This window comes from Rhinolophus sinicus, linkage group LG02 (genome assembly GCF_036562045.2).
Source record: "Rhinolophus sinicus isolate RSC01 linkage group LG02, ASM3656204v1, whole genome shotgun sequence".
Taxonomy (NCBI): Eukaryota; Metazoa; Chordata; class Mammalia; order Chiroptera; family Rhinolophidae; genus Rhinolophus; species Rhinolophus sinicus.
In genome coordinates, this window is record NC_133752.1 from 157,076,316 (window position 1) to 157,101,031 (window position 24,716).

At 34.3% G+C, this 24,716-nt stretch overlaps 1 protein-coding gene across 2 annotated transcripts in view; it reads right to left on the reverse strand.

Annotated features, from left to right (window-relative positions):
* Nucleotides 1–24,716, reverse strand: part of LRRK2 (leucine rich repeat kinase 2) — a 125,719-nt gene that overhangs the window by 63,698 nt on the left and 37,305 nt on the right. For both annotated transcript variants that reach the window (XM_019736305.2, XM_074325834.1), the window contains exons 15-23: nucleotides 21,353–21,497; nucleotides 21,085–21,224; nucleotides 18,953–19,081; nucleotides 18,709–18,879; nucleotides 10,453–10,711; nucleotides 6,798–6,986; nucleotides 2,188–2,306; nucleotides 1,673–1,742; nucleotides 958–1,175 (exon numbers count right to left, since the gene is read on the reverse strand). In XM_019736305.2, the coding sequence (XP_019591864.2) occupies nucleotides 958–1,175; nucleotides 1,673–1,742; nucleotides 2,188–2,306; nucleotides 6,798–6,986; nucleotides 10,453–10,711; nucleotides 18,709–18,879; nucleotides 18,953–19,081; nucleotides 21,085–21,224; nucleotides 21,353–21,497 (1,440 nt within the window). The remainder of the gene's footprint in view (nucleotides 1–957; nucleotides 1,176–1,672; nucleotides 1,743–2,187; nucleotides 2,307–6,797; nucleotides 6,987–10,452; nucleotides 10,712–18,708; nucleotides 18,880–18,952; nucleotides 19,082–21,084; nucleotides 21,225–21,352; nucleotides 21,498–24,716) is intronic.

The window sequence follows — 24,716 nt, forward strand, 5'->3', positions numbered from 1 at the left end:
TGACTTGAAGAATTTAGTCAGGCAAAGAGAAGAAGGAGAAAGAGAGGACACATTTCAGGTACGGCCAAGGGGGAGGGTCCCCTATCTTTCTTCTCTCTTTCCAGATATACAAGCTTTAAAAGAAAGACACCACTTAAATATACTTAACAATCATGCAGTGTTGCTTTTAAAATGTCTCAAAATTATGGTAAATTTTATAGAAAAGGAAAAATTTATTTGCAACAAACCTAGCCTAAAAAAAAGTATATACTTTATAGAACTTTACAGTTCAGTCAAAGAAATCAGTTTAATAATTTAAACATTTGTATTAAGGTCATTTTAATTTGTCAGTATAACTTCTGATCCATAGTATATAAAAATGATGAACAAAGTCAATATTCAGAAGACTACCCTATCAGCAGACTATTTTACACCTTAATTTTTATGAAATAGGAAGTTTGAGCAAAAAGATCAACTTTTAAGTTACATGTAATTTTAAAACTCAATAAATGCTTTAGGCGTAGTTTAATAGAGCCTCTATTTTTTGCAGGTGAAGAAATGAAAGCTTAGAGCAGTCAGAGTAACACGTTCTTGTTATCACAGTCGGTAGCTGAGTAGAGCCAGTATCACCAAATCAGGTGTAATTCTAGTGTACGTAATTTAAACAGTTTAAATTGTCTTACTAGAATTAAATAATTGAAGGCATAGAGAACATATAAAATAGATAGATTTTAACATGTATCATTAGGACATAACCTAGAATTCCTTTTAATCAGAGTTCCATTTCCATTGCCTGCCCTCAAACATGTTTGTGAACGCCACACAAAGATATTTGTGTGAAAACCAGAAGAAAGGAGTAATTCTCATCCAATGACACAAAAAGAGAACCTTCTTTTTAAAGAATTAACCCTGCAAGTTAGATACAAATGCAACAGGTCTTCAAATATGCTGAGAGTTATAAGCATAAATTAAATTTACTTCACATAGTTGTTGTGGAAAGCTTGTGAGTGCATTCTGGTGAAGCTCCAGCTTTTCAAGATGTTCCAAATGACCACTTATACAGCATTTCTTGCTTAGGGCATCAATATCTCTTAGCTCATTTGCTGAAAGATCTAATGATGTAATATATTCTCTCTCAGAAGCCAGGGAAGACATGCTCTCTGAATGCCTCATATGGGATGGAAATTTCGATGACCCTTTTGTCAAAAACAAAAAACAAAGGATATATAAGCAAGTAATTTAACTTGATAAGTGTTTATTGATCACCTACTAGTGACTACTCTTTTCAAGTCACTGGAGAATCAGTAGAAAATCAAACTACTAAACTTACATCTCAGTGGCAAATGTGGACCGTAAATAATAAATATTTAATCAGGTGGTATTAGCAGTGTAATAAAACAATAGACCTGAAGTAAGGGATAAAGAGTGGCATTGATGTGGGTATCATTTACATTTCAGGAAAACAGTATAAAAGATAAAAGTGTCCTATATAACATCATAAAAGGTAAAATTTTAAATTTATAATTGTATTTCATTTTTCTACAGTCTGTGGAATCATTAGGTAAATATAATTTCAAAGTTATATAAGATGAAACAGAAACCCAAAAAAAATTTGAAGAATCAGAAGAAATTTAACAAATACAGTATTCTGCTCAAAATACCTATTTACTTATGATTACTTTCAAATACTTACTGAGGGAATCATCTGAGGACAGTATTTTTCTTTTTCGCTTCAGTAAATCTTCATGATCAAAAATGGGTCCCTATTAAACAAATAGACATTTATACTAAAATCACTGCCATTTTTTGGAACAAAGAGAACATTTCCTATCTGGTTTCTTTAGGAATCACTATAAGATTTCTAGCTAAAGTATTCATGGGACAAGCCACATCATAGAACAGAGACCTAGCCTGGGCACCATAGACATGAAGCTCTGAAAAGAAAAAAGGATAAAACCATTTTTAAGTGTACTTATACTTAATATACATTATTCATGTATGTATATATATATTTTTTCCCCAAACATGCTCAAAATCTACAAGTGTAAATTTAAGTGTGTGTGTGTGTGTGTGTGTGTGTATTCTGTATATAAAGTTTTCATATGTCAGGGAATTTCTGCACCAATAGCTCTCAGCTTTGGAACATCATTTCAGTCATCAAGAGAATGTCAGTAACAAAAAACACATTATAATCACAATTTAACTTACCAATGAATTGGAATGTGTTTGCAAATTTGGTGAGCAACGCTGCAAGGGAGGATCTCTGCAAAGTTCTCCTACGCTAATTGAATTTGATTTCTTTTTCACAAGAAATGAGCCTTCACTTCCTATTTTTAAATGATAAAATAAAGACAAGTAAGAAACGTTGACTCAATCATAAGATATTAGTATCATAGTTCAATCATAAAAGATTAAACATATTTTCATTAATGGAAATTGCCCAATTCCTGTTGTAACATCTTTAAAATAGAAATAATAAACTACATTAGTTTTTCATTTTCAATAGTCAGCTACATTTTTCTTCATCCCTAAATATTTATTGAATAGTTGTCATAGACTAGACACTAATTATGTGTTGGATAAAGAAAAGCAGGAAAAATAATCCATGCCTCAAATGAGTTCATAGGATAGTAGGAAGGAGCCAAGTAAAAAATAGTTTTACATATTAAAATAAATACGTGCATGTTCAGGAATCAGATAAAGTTTATATACAAATCTGATCAATGTTACTCTTTTTTGTTTCTCTGAATTTTTCTTAGAAAATTTTCAAATACTGTTTTAAATATTGGAATCACACTTTAAATTATTTAACATTCAGCAATCTTGAGTACATCTCTATTTGAATTTCATTATTTTATGGTTTCATTAATGGAATGACATTAAATAAACACATTGACTTTAATTGGCAATATTGTTTAGAGAGAAAAGAGATGAGAGCTACTTTTAAACCTGTGGATTTTCAAAACAATGAAAATCAATAAATATATCATATTACTAATGATAAGTAATATGGAGGCATTACTGAAAAACTGAGATTAAATTCCACTACTGTTTGTCTTAGAAGCATAAATAATTTTATGTGAAAACAAATTATAAAATGTACATATCCAAAATCAACTTTATAATATTCTATATAAATCTTAAAATTGATACAAATACTTTATACTTGGAGCAGTATCAAAATTTAATTTATCTTAAAATTTAAGTTATTTTATGCTTAAGCATTTTAATAAAATAGACTTCATAATTTAATTACATTTACATATCTTATAATTATTACTTTTCATAATTATCCCACTTTATATGTTTGTGAAAGTTTTATTAGCATACTATTTATACATGCAACATATGCAGTTTATTTTTATGTAAAATTTGTAAAGTGTTTCTTTATTTAAAAATACTTAGGAATAATTCTTCTTTCATCCATGATGGTGTAACAGGCACCAACCTTAACCAACTCCCACAAAAAACTAGAAAATTGGACAAAATATTTTACACTGGTTTCAGACATTGGGCAACAGACAGTGCAGGACTGTGCCCGTCCCTGAAAGAAGGGAAACAAATTATGTAACCCTCACAATCACTCTAGCTTTCTGCCTGGAGGCAATTTGAGGCCCTGAAGCACAGGAAGAAGGAATTTAAGCTCAATGACTGTCCTGAGATGGGGAGATGAAGATCTACATTCACGAAGACTAACTTAGATGGGATTTCTGGAGAAGATGCAGGGTAAAAGAACTCCAGTAATCTGCATAATGGTTTCCCACAGACATGCACTATAAGAAATGTAAAAGAGAGTTCTGCAGGAAGAAGAAAATGATACTAAATGCAAACTTGGATCAATATAGAGGGGGCAAATCATCAAAAAAATATTACAATCCTTGTTGTTTGTACACATAATAAAGTTTCGAAATACATAAAGCATAAACTGATAGAATCAAAAGAAGAATTAACAAATCCACAATTTCAATGTCAACATTTCTTTCTCATATACATCAAGTAGAAAGAAAAATCAGTAATGACACAGAAGATCTGAAAAACACTATCAAACAATCTGACCTAACAGACTTAACCCAAAATCAGCTGACTACACATTCTTTTAAATTGTACTCAGAACATTCACCAAGGTAAACCATCTGGTCGTCTACAAAGCATCTCAATAAATTTAAAAGAAAGGAAGTCATCAAAATAGGTTTTCTAACCCAACAAAGTTAAATTTGAAGTCAATAAGAGAAAGTTATACGGAAAATTCTCCAAAACATTTGGAAAATAAACAACACACTTGTAAAAAGCCTATGAGTCAAAAAAAATCACAAAGGAAATTAGAAAATTTTCAAAATTGAATATAAACATAACATAAACATTGTGGGACACAGCTAAACTGGTTCTCAGAAGGATTTGTGATGGTCTTAAATGTTTACAGAATAAGAAGAGTCTGAAAATCAGTGTTCCAAGCTTCCATGTTAAGAATCTATAAAAAGAAAAGCTAAATAAAACCAAAATATGTAAAATAAAGGAAATAGAGATTAGAGTAAAAATCAATGAAAGGAAAATGGACAAATAGAGAAAATCAATGAAGTTGGTTTTCAAATACAATACAATAGCATCAAAAAACATGCAAGACAAAAACATTGGTGAGAGAAACTTAAAATGACAAATAAACAGAAACATACCATATTTATATGTCAGAAGAATCATTATTAAGATATCAATCCCCCCAATTTACTTATAGATTTAATATAAATTATTGTTTATATATTAATTACATACATGGTATAATAATAATATAGTATTTATATATTAATTCTACATTAAATGTTTATATAGATTTAAATTTAATAAAAATATCAGCAAAAAATGAATTACCTGATTCTAAATGAATATGGAAATGCAAAGAACCTAGCTTAATGGAACAATTTTAAAACATCACCACCAGAGGACTTACACTACCTCATAATAAGAACTATTAAACCAAGGTAATATGTCAGTAGCATAAGGATAAAGATATAAATCAATGGCACAGAACAAAGAATGAAGAAATAGAACCATACCTATATGGTCAATTAAATTGGACAAACAAGCCATTAATTCAATGAGCAAATAAGAGTATTTTTAATAAGTGATGTTAAAACAACTGAATATCTATATAAAAAAATAAATGTCAATCCTTCACTGATATCATACACAAAAACTAATTTAAAATGGATTGTAGACATAAATGCAAAGCTAAGATTTTAACACTTCCATGAGGAAACATAGAAGAAAATATTCACAAATTTGAGATTGAAAGATTTCTTAAATAGAATAGGAAAAAGACAAACCATAAAAGAAGAAACTGAAAAACTGCACTTTATTAAAATTAAAAAGCTCTTCTCTTTGAAAAATAATAATAAAATGAAAAGACAGGCTATACTGGGAGAAAATATCTGCAAAGGGCTTCTACCAGAATATGTAAGAGCTCATAATAAAATAATAAGAAAATAACACAGTTAAAATTAGCAAAAGATTTGAGCAGATACTTTGCAAAGAAAATACATGCATAGCTGATAAGAACATGAAAATATTCCCAATATCAATAGTCATCAGGGAAATAAAAATTCTACCCAGGTGAGCTAGAACTATGCCTTCATTAGAATGGCTAAAATTAAATTGATTTACAATACCAAGTGTTGCAGTGTGATGAGGATGTACATAGAGCAACGAGAATTTTCATATAGTATTGCTGGTGGAAGTATAATATAGTACAACCACTTTGGTAAACGGCCAGACATAAAAGGGGGCATACTGTATGATTCCATTTATATGCAACTTGAGGAAATACTAATTTAATATATAGTGACAGAAAGCAGGTCATTGGTTGCCACCGACCAAGGCTGGGGGAAATTTTTTGTGAAAAGGCATAAATGGACTTTTTTGGATGATAAAAATATTGCATTACTTGACAGTGGTGATGAATACATGGATGTGTGAATTTGTAAAAATCCATGAAAATATTTACCTAAATTGGGTGCATTTTATTTTATATTAATTAAATCTCAATAAAGTTAGTTTTAAAAAACATTTGAACTTAAGACATGGGATTTTGGAATAGTCCTTACTTTTTGCCCCTCTCAAATACCTGTATTCTATCACCCGAAGTTTTTAATCATACTAAGTCAATTAGAAAGCCTCAGTCTATTTTTACCAAACTGCATTGTATTAAACGTCAGCCCAAATCACTGTCATTATATATATATATTGTCATGTCAATTTTTTAAAGTTATCTCAAGTGAGTTCTTAAAATATTAATATTACTTTTAATTTTCATAAAGGTAAATATATATTTTGTTAAATACTTTCTATTTGCCAAGCACTCTCCTGGGCAGTTTACATGCATTTTCTCTAATTCCTATAAAAAATCCTGGAGGGTTAGTAACACTATCTTTTTTTTTTTTTAAGTTTCAGGTGCACAAGACAAAGCAAAACTTAGACGTTTATCATTTACATCCCAGTAACACTATCTTTAATAAGGGTGAGAGGCTTACACAAACCACAAAAGGATACAGTCATTGACAGAACATGGAATCCAATTCCAGTTCGGACAGTGTTTTGATTGCAACAGTCACCATTCACCAATACTTAAAAGTACAGAGATGCACTTTCTTGAAAGTCATTGCCTTAACCAGTGTTAGTAAGCATTAACTATTTCCAATAGTGAACATATTTTCTCTCAAGTCTTTCCAAATGAATTAAATCAGGTTTTTGTCTCAATTCCTATTGTTTAATGTCAGTGTACAAGGGTTTTAAAACATAAAGGGAAAATTTTTTAATATAATAAATACCTTCACTATCTAGGTCATCACTTTGACCAAATACACTGTCCACGTAAGGCTCAGGAATGAAAGTCCATTCATCAAATTTATCAATTACTTCTTCAGAAAAATTCCCATGGCTCCCTGAGGCGGCTCCTTCTTCGGCAGCACTTTTCATCTGATATCTGAGCACCATTCTTGCTAGGGTGGATCCTATATCTAAAAATAAAAAAGATATACCAGCAACTTAGAAATCAGTAATTAAGCAAATATAAACATATGTCATACAAAAGATTCTTATATATTCTCATACTTCTAGAGAATTATTCATTCTTATTTCCAAAGTCACTTTACAATTATGATATTGCATACTTGATAGTAAATTTTAATTTTCAAAAAGTCATAGAAATTTATACAAAGATCTGGTGTAGATTTAAAAAAAACCAAGAAACTGAATATTTATGAAAGTAAATTAACCCAGGAAAGGGCCTGGGCTTTGAAGCCAGACAGGCCTGTGTTCAAATCATAGTAATGCCACTTGCAACTTATATGAGTTCCCTGAATGTTGGTGTCCTCACTTGGGAAGCGAAGATGACAATACACACAGCATAGGGTTATAGAAAATATTAAATGAAATGATATATATAAAATGTTTAGCACAATGCCTAGAATATAGAAGATGCTCAATAAATGATATAGTTATTTTTAAAAACTATTTGCTAAGTGATTCATTCTAATGGGAAATACTATGGAATTTCAAAGTTAACATCCTTCTTATTTTATTGCATTTTATATTATGCTCCATTATGAAAAAATAAGTTGCAGAGTCTTTAATGTCCTACATATAACCTGGAAAATTTCTTCAAATATTACTCTTATAAATAGTTCACATTACTACATGTGTATGTGACTCAGTCCAGTAGTACCTCAAAAATGTTTTCAAGCTATGAATTCAAAATATTCTTTACTCAGACCAGCTGCCAATAAAATCATGACTATAACCTCCAATCAATCAAATAACATTATTATATTTTTTAAATTAGGTAAGAATTGTCATGGTAAAAAAAAAAAAAAAAAAAAAACCTTAATACAGAACAAGTGGAATACAGTTAAGGGTTAATCTCCCTCCATTTCTCTCCAATGAACCCACAATTCCTTTCTGTCAGACATCAAAGATTAAAGTAAGCAGGTTGTTGGGATGAGACTGGTTGAAGTAATGAAACACAGGATCTGATGACAATTCATTAGTTTCCAAAGTCCCCAGGTGCAACCAGGGAGCCCATTTCTGGATCTTTTTTTCCTGACATGTTCTTTTCATATTCAAACATTTATGAATGCAATATCCCAATTGTGTGCTCACCAACATTAGTATACTAAAAACACTGTTCTGTACCTTTTTTTCACTTAATAATACATTCTATATCTGAACATTTGGATTTCCCAGATGATTTTTTTTTCCCTTTCCCTTAATGATTGTAAAGCACTCCACTGCATGAATGTACCATGATTAATTTGAATAGTTCCTTTTGAGGAATACTTATGATGTTTTCCTAAATTTTTATTATTATAAATATTTTAATGTGTATCCTTGTATACACCTTTTATGCACATTGAGAATTCTGTATCATGGATTCCTACTAGTATATTGCTGGATTGAAAAAGCATGCATGCTCATTTAAAATATTAAAGGATATTGCCAAATTGTCCTCAAAAGAGGGCAATTTAAATTCATGTCAATACTGTGTGAAGTGCCTGTTTCCATATATGCTTAACAACATAATTTATCAACACAATTTTTTCCCAATATTATAAATATTTAATGAGTACCTTCTCTGTGAAAAACACTGGCATATACATTAAGATTAAACAATAGACAAAATTGACATTGACTTCATGATGAATATAATTTACCAAAAGGTAGAGTATAAATAGGACAAAAATATAATCATATGTGGAAAGTGCTAGTACAGGTAAGAAATAAAATATTACAGGAACATGTAGGAGAATCTTCCACCCAGACTCCATGGGGGCAGATATGTTTTCTTGCAAAAAGTGATACGGTGCTGAGTCAGGAAGAATGAAAAAAACCATCCAGATGAAAAGAGAAGATAAGGAAGTTAGGTAGAGAGAGTGACACTGGGGAAAGTCTGAAAGTAAAAGTATAGAGGGTGCCAAAAAAATGTATACACATTTTAAGAAAGGAAAAAAACTGTACTAAAATTGTAATACTCAATATATGCCAATAAAAAAAGATGACTACAAGTCATGTGTATACATTGTTTTGGCATCCCCAGTATATGAAGCATTCAAGAAACCAAAGGAAATTCATCCTGATGGGATCTTCTCCACCAGAAGGTTGGAGACATTGAATATGCAAAATCACCAACATGCAAGGATGCATACTTGAGCAGCATACTGCTATCTCAAAAGCAGACTGTTGGACGGACCAGGAATGGGGTTTTGTCGGGTGAGTGTAACAGAAAAATGATAGTAAAGTAAACATGTTATTAACAAGAAAGCCATTAAGATGAAGACTCACGGAGTATGATAACTGTTGGGAAATGAGTGGGCATGACAGTAAGGTAACAGAGGGAAAGCTAGGAGCTCAAGCTTTAAAAACCACATTTAGTGTGAGTAAATGAGACCTAAAAAGACAGAAATGTTAATGAAGGTTGATGATAACTTGTCATCAATATACATAATGTATACAAAATACATATTAATTTGAAAATATAAGGAGAATACATCCTTAATTGAAATACAAAGTACATGTTGGAGGAGGTCATTGATAGGACATGACTGCTGGTTGACCCATGAGCTGGACCTGGGGACTCGGAGGCTCCTCACACACTCCCTGGTCCTTGGAATGTATCCTCTGCCCACCATCCCCACAGTGGGAGCTGTTCCAAGGATGTAGCCCTGAGAGTAAGGTGGTGTTGAGACCATCTGGACTGAATATGTGACTAAACCCAGTTCAGGCTTCTATGAAAATCTTTAAGATTCTGGCAGGTGGGTGTGGAGTTACACTCATCTTGCAATTGCCCAAGGCAAGCCTTGTATGTAAGTTTCCTTGCTTGTTAAACCTAATACCTACCAATCTGCAGTGGTCTGCCTCTTTCTTCACTCTCTCCTTCCTTTTATATACAGGAACCAGTTTCAGATTTCACCCCGGAAGCTCCCAAGGTTGCAAACTAACAGTACGTTAACTTGAAAATAAAAGTACATATGTGTATGTTTCTGCATATATATTGTTATGCATATGTATATGTAAACATACAAAAAGTCTAAGGACAAAACTGCATTTATTACCTATACATGATAAAATAGTATTGTTATATATTTTCTTCCTTATAATTGGATCCATATTTTTTAAATGAGCATGAATTACTTTTATAATAAAAAATAAAATACACAAAAAGGAAATGTAACCCCTTAGAAACATCCAACTGTTTTGATCTATCTTTATAAATATGCATTTGCTTGGTCATAAAGCCCTTAAATATAATATCACTGTCAAGCATTTCATGCCAAAAAAAAAAAAAGATATCCAAATGCTTACAATATTTTTGGCTTAAGTTGTACCAAACTGGAATGAAAACTAACTAAAAGAGAAATTAATGATTTTAAAAAGTACTACTAAAACTATGACTTGTACCAAATCTTCCTTTTAATACTTAATACTTACTTGTTTCTTTTCTTGAATTAGATGTCTTATCTGGAAATAAAGGACCAAGCCACAGAGGTTCTATTTTTCCTATACAAAATCCTCCAAGGCAAATGCTATTATTGGCCAGATCCAGAGCAAGCCTCCTTAAGAGCAAACTGATGGTTTGGCTGTCACCTTTCCCAATGCTAATTGTCAACGCTTTCCGTACATCTTGTTCACGGGACCCACTATTCAGCAATAGTTCCACCAATTTGGGACTGCTCGCTTTCTCACATACCTATTAAAGAAAAAAACATAGAAGCTTATCAAAGAACTATATTTCTTCCTTTTGGGAGACACGTGAATTGAACTTGGTGTAGTTTTTCTCCGCGTTCTTAAATTTAGAGAGAAACAAAATAAAATAGAGTAAGGCAAACTCATCCTTGAAATAGATTAGGAAAATAAAATAAGATTAGCACCACACATATCAGAGTAGCATAAATCAAATAAGCGGCCACATGAAAGTCAATTATTATGAAAAAGGCAACACGATATGGAGAAAAAGATCCGTAACCTTGAAGTCAGGAGAACTGAAGCTCCACCAATTATACATATCGGTTACATTTTCTGGGTTTCTGTTTGCACATTTGGGAAACTAGTACCTTAACAGTACTTACTGATCTGCCTTCATTTGTAACATAGAATATAAATATTATAATGTTTGTTAATGCCACATACAAAGGACAGTCATTCATTTTTTGTTTTCCTGCTCAGGACAAAAACTTGAATTACCGCAAAGAAATATCTTGTCTCTCAGTTTTCTACCTTCCCCTAATATTATATTTTCAGAGCATGTGCCCAAGGTGGTTTAGCTTATTGGGTGCTACAAAAACCAACGCAGAGAGAAGGATAAGGAACATGTAACACAGCACACTGCCCCTTCTCAGGAACAGTTTCTGAAAGGCCACAGAATGTGATATTTTATCAAACAGAAGATCAAAGTAATAGATAATGGAAACACTGTTCGTCAGGTACTGTGCTATATAAAACACCTCATGCCATAAAAATCATTACCTCCATTTTATAGTTGAATATCTAGAAAAGATATGTGATTTGTCCAAACCCTTAGAACTACTCAGCAAGAGACTTGGATTTGAAGTCAAATCTTCCGGCTCCAGAGCCTGTGATCCTTTCACTAACCCAAATTAAGGATTAAAAAAGAAAAAGACTAAGACCCTAAGATCCAAGGCACCAGGTCAGTAGAAGAAGGAGATTGGGGGAAAAAAAATCCCTGAATTCTCCAGAATGAAAGTGTGTCTAAGGGATTTAAGGGGGCAGTTCTGTGGTTTAATGGAACCAACTTAATGCCCACCGGTCTCCACCATCACCCACCTCCAACCCATTCTCCCCAAGGCGGCTATAGGACCTTTCAACTCTATATATAACCAAGTCACTATCCTACTAAAAAATCTTCTAAAACACCTGTTCCAGGAAATTACCCCAAACACAACATGCAATTTTTCAAACCTCATTACCTTCCTTTACGCTACTTTTATTGCCCTAAATGTCTAACTCTGCTCTTCACCCAGCAAAATGTTCATTCTTCAAGAACAGCGTCAAAGTCTCTTGTACAGTAACTCCTTGCTACCAACCTCCCAGGTCACACACATCCTTCCTACTCCAGGCTCCAATCCTATTTGGTTTAACATAGTACTTAGTACATCGAACCAGACATTCCTATCCATTTTATATCTAGAATGAAAGGCATGGATGCTATATAATTCAATTTGTGCCTCTCTGGCCTAGCACAATGCCTATGAAATATATATAAAATTTAACTCGCAAATTACTAAAATCCTCTTTAAAGGCCCACAGGGACCTTGAGAGGGAAGAAGGAAAGGGGGAAAGAATGGAAAGAGGAAGAGAGGTAGGGAAGAAAAGGCCAAGAAACTCAATTGCAAATGCCTTCTTTTGTAGCTCAGCAAACTTTTATCTCTAAATTATGGCCCTTACCACCTACTTCCTATTAAGGTGATTTATATTTTATCCCCTCTCCTTTCCCAATACACGCTTAGAAAAAAAACCATCTTGAAACAAGAAACCCCTTTTATATTCTTTACTAATTATCTATCACTGCTTTCCACATAGAAAGTGCTCAATACATTTTCATAGAGGTATTTTTGTTGGGGGACCCAAATGATCCAAGCAGACTTTAGCCATATGGTGCCATGAAGATAGAGATATATAAGAAAGTGTTTTAGACAAAAATATAAAAAATAAAAGAATTATAAAAGTAATTTCAAATTCATGAGAGAAAATAATACAGCTCAGAAATACAGTTTTGTATATCTTAAATAATAATGAAGATAATTCAGAATATAGTAAAAGTTCATCAAAAGTATAATTTATTATCATTTGCAATCATCTCTCTCATCTTTTAACTTATAATTAATGCAGCCAAAAATTGCAACCAAATATTCCAAACTAGCATTTGAGAATGAATGAACAACCTCACCACTACCACTACCATGAATCTGTTATGTAGACAAAAGATTAAAGCAGGCACTTGGGGGGCAGATTTTCCACTACTTATCAGAAGAGTATTCTTAGGCAAGTTATTTAACCTCTCTGTGCCTCAATTCCTTACCTGTATAATGGGGATAATATTATAATCTACTCCTAAGGTTGTGGTGAGGGATAAATTGTGTAAAGAACTCAGAGCACTGCCCAGCTGGTAATGAACACCACAAAAGTGTCCGTGACTTTTATTCAAATTTCTTCACACTTATTTTTCCCACCATGGGTTGATTAGTTGTCTTCAGGTTTCTATTCATGCAGTTTCACGCCCAATATTAATTTTCCATGTTATTCTCTACCAATCATATGCCTTGTATCATTAAATTCTCCTCATAAAGCCTAACAAGATTAACTCAATCCTTGCTCTAAATAGTCCTTAATTATGCAGCACTGGCACATGAATAGTCTTGATTACCTATTTTGCACTAGTACAAAACAAGGTATGTTCAATTAATCTATCCACAAAATTAATTCAATATTTATTATTTGTTAGATACAAATAATCTCTGACAACTAGGATAAATCCTTAAATTTAATAAATCCATGGAAGTAAATACCTGATTTTTTTTAAGAAGATAAATAAGTGCATTAAGGATCCTGTCAAGATGGCAGAGTAGATAAACAATGTGCTTACCTCCTCTCTCACGACCATATCAAAATTACAGCTAACCTACAGAACAACCATCACTGAGAATCACCTGAGGTATAGTTGAACCAAAGCCCTACAATTAAGGACATACAGAAAAAACCATGTCAAGACTGATAGGAGGGGCAGAGATGCAGAACCAGCTGATCCCACATCCACGTGTGACCATTAAAAATCAGGAGAGATATCTCAGCTACAGAGGTTCCCCCCAGAGGAATGAGGGTTCTCAACCCCACACCAAGCTCCCCAGCCCAGGGTTCCAGTGCTGGGGAGAGAAGTCCCCAAAACTTCTGGCTGTGAAAACCAGAGGAGATTGTGGCTGAGTGAGACGAGAGTAGCTGCTGCCCCCTCACTCCTCTTAAAGGGTCTGTGCATGAACTTACTCATTGATGGATTCGCTCACTCTGAGCTCTAGTTCTGGGACAGCAGGTGCCAGGGACATATGGGGAAGAACTGAGCTGTTTACTTCAGGACAAGGGCTAGAGGGGAAGCTTTCTCCCAGACAGAAGGAGCTGGCAGAAGCCATTGTTTCTTTTTTGGGCCTTCCCCCAAACTGGCGTGTAGACACAAGCGGTCGCCATATCTGAGTTTCCATTAACCTGGCTAACACCATTCATTCATCCTGATTCTCTGAGACACCCACCCCACTTAACTTTCAGGCCCACCCAAGCCACTTCCAATAACTCTTCTGTATAAATGGTTTGTCTTGGATCATGCTGCAGACTTTCCTAAAATCTCCCAGAGGATCACAAAACCCAAACAAGCAACATCTGGCTTCAGCATGTCCATAGCTCTAGCTGAGCAACCCCAAGTGTGATACTAGTGACAGCCAACCTCAGTTTGTGACTTGGTCTCTCAAGTCACCTCCAAGCCCAGCATGGGCAGGGGCAATCAGCAGCTTGATTTGTGGCTTATGCCAGGTGGCCCTGAGCAGGGCATAGGCTGTGGCTGAATGTGGCCTGTGGTGGGGCCCTTCCCAGGAAGCCCTGGGACTCTTGCCCAGTGGACAGCTTTGGACTCAGCCAGAGCATCACTGGGCTGCCTCTGGGGACAACATACCCAAATGAAAGCCTGGGCAGGCACCAGAACCCTGCCAGAGCAAATCCTGCTCTGTAGGGTCAGCCCCTGCACAACAGCTCCTCCACTATAGTCATGGCCAGTCCTCATAACCCAGCAGTCAGAGGTTTAATCCCTCCCACTGATATTGCAAACAGCATCCAAGGTTCAACTACAACAGGAGGGCACACACAAGCCACACAAAAAACACACCTGGAGTATCTGGCTGAGGTGACCAGGAAGACTGCGCCATTAAGCCCCACAGCACACTTATTACATAAGGTCACTCTACTAAGACTGGGAGATATAGCAGCCCTACTTAATACAAAGAAACAAATAGAAGGAGGCAGCCGAAATGAGGAGACAAAGAAACATGTCCCAAATAAAAGAACAGAACAAAGCTCCAGAAAAAGAACTAAACAAAATAGAGACAAGCAATCTACTAGATTCAGAGTTCAAAACACTGGTTATAAGAATGCTCAGTGATCTCAGGGAGAACTTCAACAAAGAGATAGGAAACATAAAAATTGAGATAGAAAACATGAAAAAATAAAGTCAGAAATAAAGACTGTAATAACTGAAATGAAGAATACATTGGAGGGAATCAACAATAGATTAGATGAAGCAGAGAATCAAATCAGCGATTTAGAAGATAAGGTAGCAGAAAACACCGAAACAGAACAGCAAAAAGAAAACAGAATCCAAAAAAATGAGGAAAGTTTAAGGGGCCTCTGGGACAACATCAAGTGTACCAACATTCACATCAGAGGGGTACGAGAAGGAAAAGAGATAGAGCAAGGAACTGAGAAACCAATTTGAAGAAATCATGATGGAAAACTTTCCTAACCTGGAGAGGAAATAAGTATACAAGTCCAGGAAGTCCAGAGAGTCCTAAACAAGAACTCAAAGAGATCCACACATAAGCCACATCATGATTAAAATGCCAAAGTTTAAAGACAATGGATGAATCTTAAAAGCAGCAAGAGGAAAACAGTTAGTTACCTACTGGGGAGCTTCCATAAGACTGTCAGCTGATTTCTCACCGAAACTTTGCAAGTCAGAAGGGATAGGTAGGAAATAGTCAAAGTGATGAAAAGCAAGGACCTAAAACCAAGATTACTCTACCCAGCAAAACTATCATTTAGAATAGAGAAAAACAGATAAAGAGCTTCCCAGACAAGAGAAAGCCAAGAGTTCGTCACCACCAAACCAGTATTGCAAGGGATGTTAGAGGGATTTCTTAAGATTAACGACAACAACAACACAAATAAAAAATATGAATAAAATGGCAATAACTATATATCTATCAACAATTACTTTCCATGTAAATGGATTAAATAATCCAATCAAAAGTGTGAGGGCTGAGTGCACAAGAAAACAAGACCCTTAATATGTGCTACCAACAGCAATACTTATACAAGAAAAAAATAGACTTTAAAACAAAGGCTATAACAAGAGACAAAGAAGGACCCAGTAATTGCACTTCTCACAGTTATCTGAAGAAACCCAAATCCCTATTTCAAGGGGATGTGTGCATCCACATAACCACTGAAGCATTATTTACAACAGCCAAGATATGAAGGTAACCTGGGTGTCCCTGAAGGAATGAATGAATAAAGAAGAGGTGATACATACATACAATGGAATATTAGTCTTTAAAAAATTATGAAATCTTGCCATCTGCAACAACGTGGATAAACCTAGAGGATAGTATGCTGAGTATAGTATGTCAGAGAAAGACAAATGTCATATCACTTCACTTTTAAGTGGAATCTTAACAACAAAATAAACAAACAAATGAAACAGAAACAAACTCATAGATACAGAGAACATTTTGATGGTTGCCAAATGGGATAGTTGTTGGGGGAGATGGATGAAAAAGTGGAAGGCATTAAAAAGTACAAATTAGTTGTTACAAAGTAGTCATGGGGATGTAGAGTATAGCATAAGGAATATAATCAATAGTACTGTAATAGCTATGTATAATGTCATATGGATACTAGATTTATTAGGGTAACAGATGAGAGGAAGGCAGGGTGGAAAAGGTGAAGGGATTAAGAAATACAAATTGATAGTTACAAAACAGTCATGGGAATATAAAGTAAAGCATAGAGAATATAGTCAATAATTTGATAATAACTATAAATAGTGCCAGATGAGTACTAGACTAGTCAGGGGCATCATTTTTTAAATTACATAAATGTCTAACCACTATGCTGTACACCTGAAATTAATGTAAAATAATATTGAATGCCAACTGTAATTGAAAAATTTAAAAAGAGGAGAAAAAGATTAAGGGGAGTAAGAGGTTCAAATTTCCAGGTACAAACCAAGTAAGTCATGGGGATGTAATGTACAGCATAGGGAATATAGCATTAATATTGTGAAAGCATAGTACAATGTCAGATGGTGGCTGGATTTATCATGGTGATCACTTCTTTAGATATAGAAATGTTGAATAACTATTGTGTACACCTGAAACCAACATAATATTGTACGTTAGCTATATTTTAATAGAAATCTTTTTAAAAAGTGGATTAAGTTTAAAAGAATATGGAAAGAAGAATAAAATAAAAACCTTTTTGCATAGAAAGAGTTGGATAAATTGAGAAAAGAGTAGAAAACACTTTCTATGGGGAATGTAAACTAATCTCACTCAGGTGCTTTTAGCTATCTTGTTTCCCTAACAAAACATTGAAAGGGAAAGTTTCTTTCAGTTCTTTGACATATCCAAGGAACAATGAAATCATCTGAAGATCACACAAAAGTTACACAATAAAAACATATTATATTATTGAGGGAAATAATTTAATTACCTTTAAAGTAGAGAAGCAACTATTTTTAATGTTGCTTGCATAAAAGGAATTTGACTAAATTTAAGCAATTTGATTTTATTCCATTTTAATGCTTAAATTAATTGTGCATAAAAATGAGTTATAGGTTCGGTTTCTTTTTATGTAGATTGCTAATTAGTACTAATTTAATCTTATAGTTGACAAATTGATTTGAATTGATAGGCAAGTGATAAATAAAATAAGGCTTTAAAAGTAAATTATTGGAAAACATAGTACTTTGCTGGTTATTAAATAATATATATTAAATCACTATTTAATTGCTTTGCTAGAAATAATATTAAATTTCTAGGAAATATACATGACGCTACCTGAATGCTATTAAAAACTCTAAAATTTATCCAACAAAGACAAACTTGAAATGACGTGTAACATCCTTTAGTAATACTTTTTAAAATTTACATCGTATATGAAGCAATGAGTTAGATATTGTGAATGATACAAAGCTAAACATTGTACATTTCTACTTTCATATAACTCACAAACTATACAACAGGTGTACCTAAATTGTCACATACTTACAGAGAAGTAAATTTTTATTTTATATGGTGATTGAGGAGTGTGAGGAGGGCTTTACCGAGGAAAGAGAATTTGAGTTAGATTTTGAAGGAAGCGTAGAACAATTAGATGTGTTTGCATAGCACACGAGGGAAGGGAGAGAAGGTAAGCAGTATAGTGTTACACAACTGAGGGGGTGGCCAGTAGCAGGGAAAGTCAATGGAAACAGTGCCCCTTAAACTGTGCAGTAGACAGCTACATAGCCACATGCAGTAGACCTGAGGGGAGAACTTTCTAGACATAGAAATTGAAAATAAAGAGAAAATGGTTGAAAAATGAACAAAATAAAAATAAAACTGTGTGTTGAGTGGAGTGTGGCTGGAGAACAATTTGTACAGAGATGTATAGAAGGAGACACGTTTGGAAAGTTATTTGTCAACCTAACAAGGTAGGTAAATAAGTGAAATGAAGAATTAGACTGGATAATACCTAAAGACCTTATTACCTCTGAAATTCTGTGAATCTAAACCCCAACTATGAATCACAAGCAGTTGTGCAACAAACTGGTAAATTCTGTTGTGAACGATAATAGGATGTAAGTACAAGCTATACAATGGTAGAGTCGAATAACAGAGAAAAGAAAAAAGTGACGTCTTGAATATTTACCTGACAAATTAGAGATGTTCCCTCCTTTTCTCGATTAGCGTCTGCTCCCAACAGAAGTAAGCATTCAACCATGATGCTATTGTTCTGATCACATGCTCTCTCTAGCATCACACATTTTAACTCATCATCCATAGCTAATTTCGCAAAGCACTTGCAACAAAGGTTCAGAAACTGAAAAGAATGGAAATAGGATTAGAGTCAGCTACACACATAACAGTTAGCATAAAGGTGAAAAATATTGTACCTGTTGATCCTTTTGTTCCATGAGACTGGAAGACATGTGATGGAATATTAAGGAATCAAAGGAATAATGTACCAGCAGCTTGGCAAAAGACTCTGACAATTCCAGTATTCTCAGGCTTGTCTCAAATCCCTGAAAGTGTGACCAAAAATAATAACAACATAAGCAATTACAGGCAAGTAAATAATATAAAACAGGGTCTGTGTATGATATTTCACTTAACTAAGTAGGTATATTTATTGGATTTAATTGTACTTTAAAGCTGTAAACCTTGAAACAATCCTATAAATACCCTTTGCTCTTCCAGTACTAAGAAATACAGCAGGAAGACAGAATTAAATTCTAGTGAACAAACCATCACCTAGCAATGCAGGAAAAATACCTAATCCACTAATATTCGGCTTTTAAATATCCCTTTCTGAAGCCATACTTACAGGATGAAAACCAGGATTAGAACAGCAGAATCAGTGGGGTTACAAACCAAATAGCCCAGTAAAGTGATTTTATTACAAGACTGCAGATTAGGTTCTCTAGATAGCCCAGCATTTCCCCAACATTTTTGTGCTTTCTATTGAAATTTTAACCTCAAAGAGACAAATGTGAGCTCCTAGATTTCATTCATGTATTTGAGAGAAGTTTGAGGCACTCTGAGGTTTAACATCCTTGTAGCAAATTATTTATAAAGAAATGATCAGTCACACCATAGCTTTTTAAAACCACCTAAGCAGTTTTCCTAGAGTAGTCTGGGCTCTCCATCCGTATGATGTTTTAATGAAAGAATCAACTTTTGACTTTATTATTATTTAGTTAGGGTAAATTCACCAAATATCAACTTAAGTTTTTAGATTTTTATTATCATTCAATATCATATATTCATGAAATCATCTAAATATTAAATAATCATTTTGAGCTCTGAAGATGCTGGAATTTCTACAAATACATCCTAACATTAGATAAGAGAAGTAATCTTAATTTATGCAGGTGTGAGGAATATGTGGTCCACCCACCTCTAGAGCAGAGGTCTCTGCAAACTCGAATGCAGCAACAAAGCAGGTAATGCAAATATGTAAAAGACACATAATTTAAAATAAAAACTTGTAAACACTGAACCGGCCAAATAAAATATTTTGGCAGGCCAAATTCAGTCCACTGGTCAATAGTTTACAACTTCAACTGCAGAGATCCTAGAATTTAGGCCTAGATGAATTAATACTGAGTAACTGAGAGCACCACACCTGCACAAAATCATTTCCTTGCTCTCAGATTACTTTTAATCAGTTCTGACTTGGCTTTAATCAGTCTAGATGGAGGCACATTATAACAATCATATTTATAAAATGCAATATAGTTTTTAATCTAAGAATGTTGGGTGTTCAGAAGCACTTTATAATTAAAAACTTTACATACATTATCTCACTTACTAATAAAGTCTCTGCAAAGGATAGAGCCTAGACATTTTTATTCCTGGTCAATGCTGCCATTTATGAAAATATTTGCTGACTGTGGTTTATAAAGTTGCAAATGCCATTACTGAAAAACCACAACTAATGCAGAAACTCTTAAAAAAACTATTTGTTTTCCTAACGTTAGGGGGGAAAAATCCTGTAACAACTTATTTCTTGATCTCCCCTGAATTAACCTTAAGCCAGTATCTTGGATTCCTAATAAAGACAGTTATTATATATCACATTTTAAATTTTGCCGTATGGAAAATGTTTAAACTATTGTTTCACTGCAAGAAAAAAAAAATCAAGGGGCAAAATTACTACAGGTAAGCAGCCCACAATAAAACAAAGAGAATGACAAACTTTGGAATAATTGTAACTCCTATTTACCTAAAATATAAGCAAATGAAGCTCAGTTAGCTGGAACTTCTTTAGCACATTTTCTGCTATTTCATGGAAAATATAAATGGCAAATAAACATGCTGAGTTTAGAGATTTAATAATTAAACATAGGATCTTTAGAGATTCAATCCAATTCTCTCTACCTGTTAAAATTAAAATACTACAAAATGATAAATTATTTTCAATTAACTAGAATATCCCCATTAATTCAAAGTGGGAATTATACTAACTGCTCTGAAAGAGAAATCTGCACAAAATCTCAAATCCCCTTCAAGATAATGCACATACTTTAATCTGTAATTCAGGCATATCCTTAAATCGTTGTAAACTGGAAACCAGAATTTTTGCTAGCAGATGCCAGGTTCCCGTAAACAACTTCTTCCTGGTAATCAAGCATCCTATAAGACCTAAACCCAGACACTGAATTTCTAGAAGAATAAAAGAAAAAAGAAAAATCAAAATTAAATGCTTTAAGTCTCAAAACTGTAGAAAAAAATTAAAGACATCCAAGGCTTCTAAAAATCCATTCTAAATCCTGAATTCAACTTGTACCAACCTTGGTCATCTGGATACATCCGCAATGTTTGAAGCACCGAATCAATAGCACCTTTCAGAGATAATATCTCTAATGCATCAGGAAAATGTGCTATGGCAGAAATTATTTTTAATCCACATTTCTGAATCCCAGGATTTCCAATGAACTAAAATCAAAAGGACAATTAAAAATGTTTGCGTTAAAAATGAGTTCTCAATACTTATCTTAGTTAAAGCCAGTGATAGACTGATAAAATATAAACTAATCTAAATAAAGACTAGTATCCTTGATTCTGCCTTATATTAGTAATTACTTTTGTTTATTATTAAAGTTAAAAAGTAACACTTTAATACTTATTGAGTACTTGTTTTGTGCCAGGCACTGTGCTAAATACTTTATATACATTTTCTTTTCACAACAACCTTATTAAATACCCTGTTTCCCTGAAAATAAGACCTAGCTGGACCATCAGCTCTAATGCGTCTTTTGGAGCAAAAATTAATATAAGACCCGGTCTTATATTATATTATATTATGTAAGATCCAGTCTTATAATAAATTAAGACTGGGTCTTATATTAATTTTTCCTCCAAAAGATTCATTAGAGCTGGTGGTCCAGCTAGGTCTTATTTTCAGGGAAACACAGTACATACTAATATCACTCCCATTAGAAGATGGGCTCACTGAAGGTTAGAGGGCTTGAGTAACTATTCCTACAGTCATACAGACTGTAAATTGCTGAGATGAGACCAAATCAGGGATGTTTGATCCCACAGCCTGCATACTTAACCAGTAAAATGCAATGCTGCCTGTCACCATAGAAAAACCCATTGACAATTTACTCTCAGTGCTTTACATGGCTTATCTCATTTATTTCCCCTCAACAGCGTCATACAATAGGTTCACCAAAGTTTAAAGTTGTGGGAACAAGAACTCAAGTGACACAGCGAATAGTGTTAGGCCTAGGACTTGACTATAAAAGTTTCTGCCTTAAAAGCCCAGGGATCTTAATCACTACCACTTCCAACATTGTAATCTCTATTCCTCCCGATGATTTGACATTATTTACTGGTATTCTATAATAGAGACCACTTCTTTTTCCAGGTCATCCTACTCACTGACTGAGAAGAACACAGTCAACACACTTTCTACCAACCATGTGAGTTACAGCCACACCTCCCCTCTTGACATCTGTGACATATAGCTTCTACTCTTACACTAGTCATCTGTGCTTTTCCATGGCGCGTTCCAAACTTCTACCATGATGTGAATGCCCAGCAGATAGCTTTCCTTTCAAAAATTACAATGCTATCTTTCTCAGGACTTTTCCTTTCACGGACACTAGTTTCATGGTGTCTACACTCCAGAGGTCTGACTGACCCTAGCACAGGTATACCATAGAGCTGAAAAAGCTTCAAGCCAGACTTCAAGTTCTGGTGTAGCCTTTTCAACCAAAACCTTCTACTCTTTCTCACGTCCACACTGTCAAAGAACAGATTTTCATTCTTTTACCAGTCTAGCCCCTCAGCATCTCTCAAGTGTCCTTAGTCAACATTTTTTATTTTATTTTATTTTTTTTTTGTATAGGGTGTAGGAATAAGCATCATTTTCTCATCCTGTGCCCTTCTCCTCCAGAAGTCTGGTATTTTCTGCCCTTAGTATGTTTGCCATGAACATCTTTGCTGCAAAATATTTTGTCACAAACATTGTTGTTGCACAACTAATGGGCCATAAGGCAATTTTGCCATAAAAGATAAAATAACATAAAAAAGAGACATTATAAGGGACATAAAACATAAAAAGGTAATAACAAAATTAAAAAGACTTCATTGAGAAAAATGAAAATACATTGTCACAGAAGTCTTTTATTCATAGTATACTTTTCTTTTCTTTTTTTTCTTTTAGTATCAGCTCCTTGTTCAGCATCACACTTTTTCTTTGTCACTACCATTTCTTCCTTCCGAAAGAGAGGTATCATTTTCTACCTACGGAATGGATAATTAATGATCTTTAAAACTGTTATGAATTAGTAGCCTCCTCTTATCTATTTGACAAAAGTAAACTTTTGTTTTTAATAGATGGGAGGCATGAATGCACTTGCCACAGAACTTGCAAACTGATAAGTCATCATTTTCTAGTATAGTATGCAATCTGACTTTACCTGTAGCTTTGCAATCTGGCTTCATCTGAGGTTATCATCCACTGTTTTAAGACCACCATGTCTACTCCTTATTGTTGAGACCATTATGGGGCCTAAGATTTATATAATATAAAAATGGGAATACTGCAAGAACTTAGTCAATTGAAACCAAATTAACAACTGTCGTGCAAGGGACCCTGCGCGCTGCGCCATTTGTCGTGTGGGGCAGCCTGCAGGGTCTCTGGTCCTGCTCCCCACATAAGAATGCAAGATATGGCTAGGCCAAAAAGGAACACCCACGGAGCCAGAGATAGGGGAGTCATACCACTATCGTCTCACTGGCGGAACTATAGTCTCACTGGAGGCAGGATCCACACGACCCGCAACCTGCTGTCCACTTCTCTGCCGGCCACCCAACCAACTGACCAACCAACGCAGCCACGGGAGTTGTATCAGTGGCTAATTGGCTAACTGGTTACAGCTGATGGTCAATTAGCCGCAGCTCATGGCCACCTACTACCTGAGCCAACACCTTTCCACGTGAGGCTAAGAGCCTGGAAAATGCTCTCTGGGACGCTGTCCCCACAACAACTAGCTTCAATACATTCAGTTGTCAAATGTAAACCAAAACTATCAACCAATTATTTTATCTTTGATAAATTGCCTTACAGTCAATTTGCTATGCAGTGAAAAATGCTTATAGTCAAGATGTTTATGGTAAAAATGCTTGCAGTGGAAATACCTAGAACTTCTCCATCCACTCAATGCTCAACTTGCGCATTGTTTCAGCTATCATTCCACAAGACACTCATATTCTTGACTCCCTTGGCACTTTATCCTCTAATTATTTCCATCTTAACAAATCCCTTTGTAGCAAAAGTACTTTAGAGCCATTTAAACTTGGGTTTAAATTATGTCTCATCACTTAATAGTTCCACGAATTTGAGGACGATTGAAAATTAATGAATACCCTTTTCTCAGAAGTGGCATTTACTCAAAAGGTATTATTCAAGAAATATAAAGAAATTCAAAGTGGTGCAAATTTAAAGTGAAGCTAGAGGGATGGCTGAGGATCTGTCTCGGCTTCCTCACCTCTAAAATAATCCTAATAGTGCTGGGTTGTTTTGAGGATGAAATGAGGTAACTCACTGTCCGTGCAGTAAACACCGAGTGACGGCCACAGTTCAGGCTGTGGACTATCATTCTCCTCAGAGATAAAAAGACTTACAAGTGGGAGAGTGTCCGT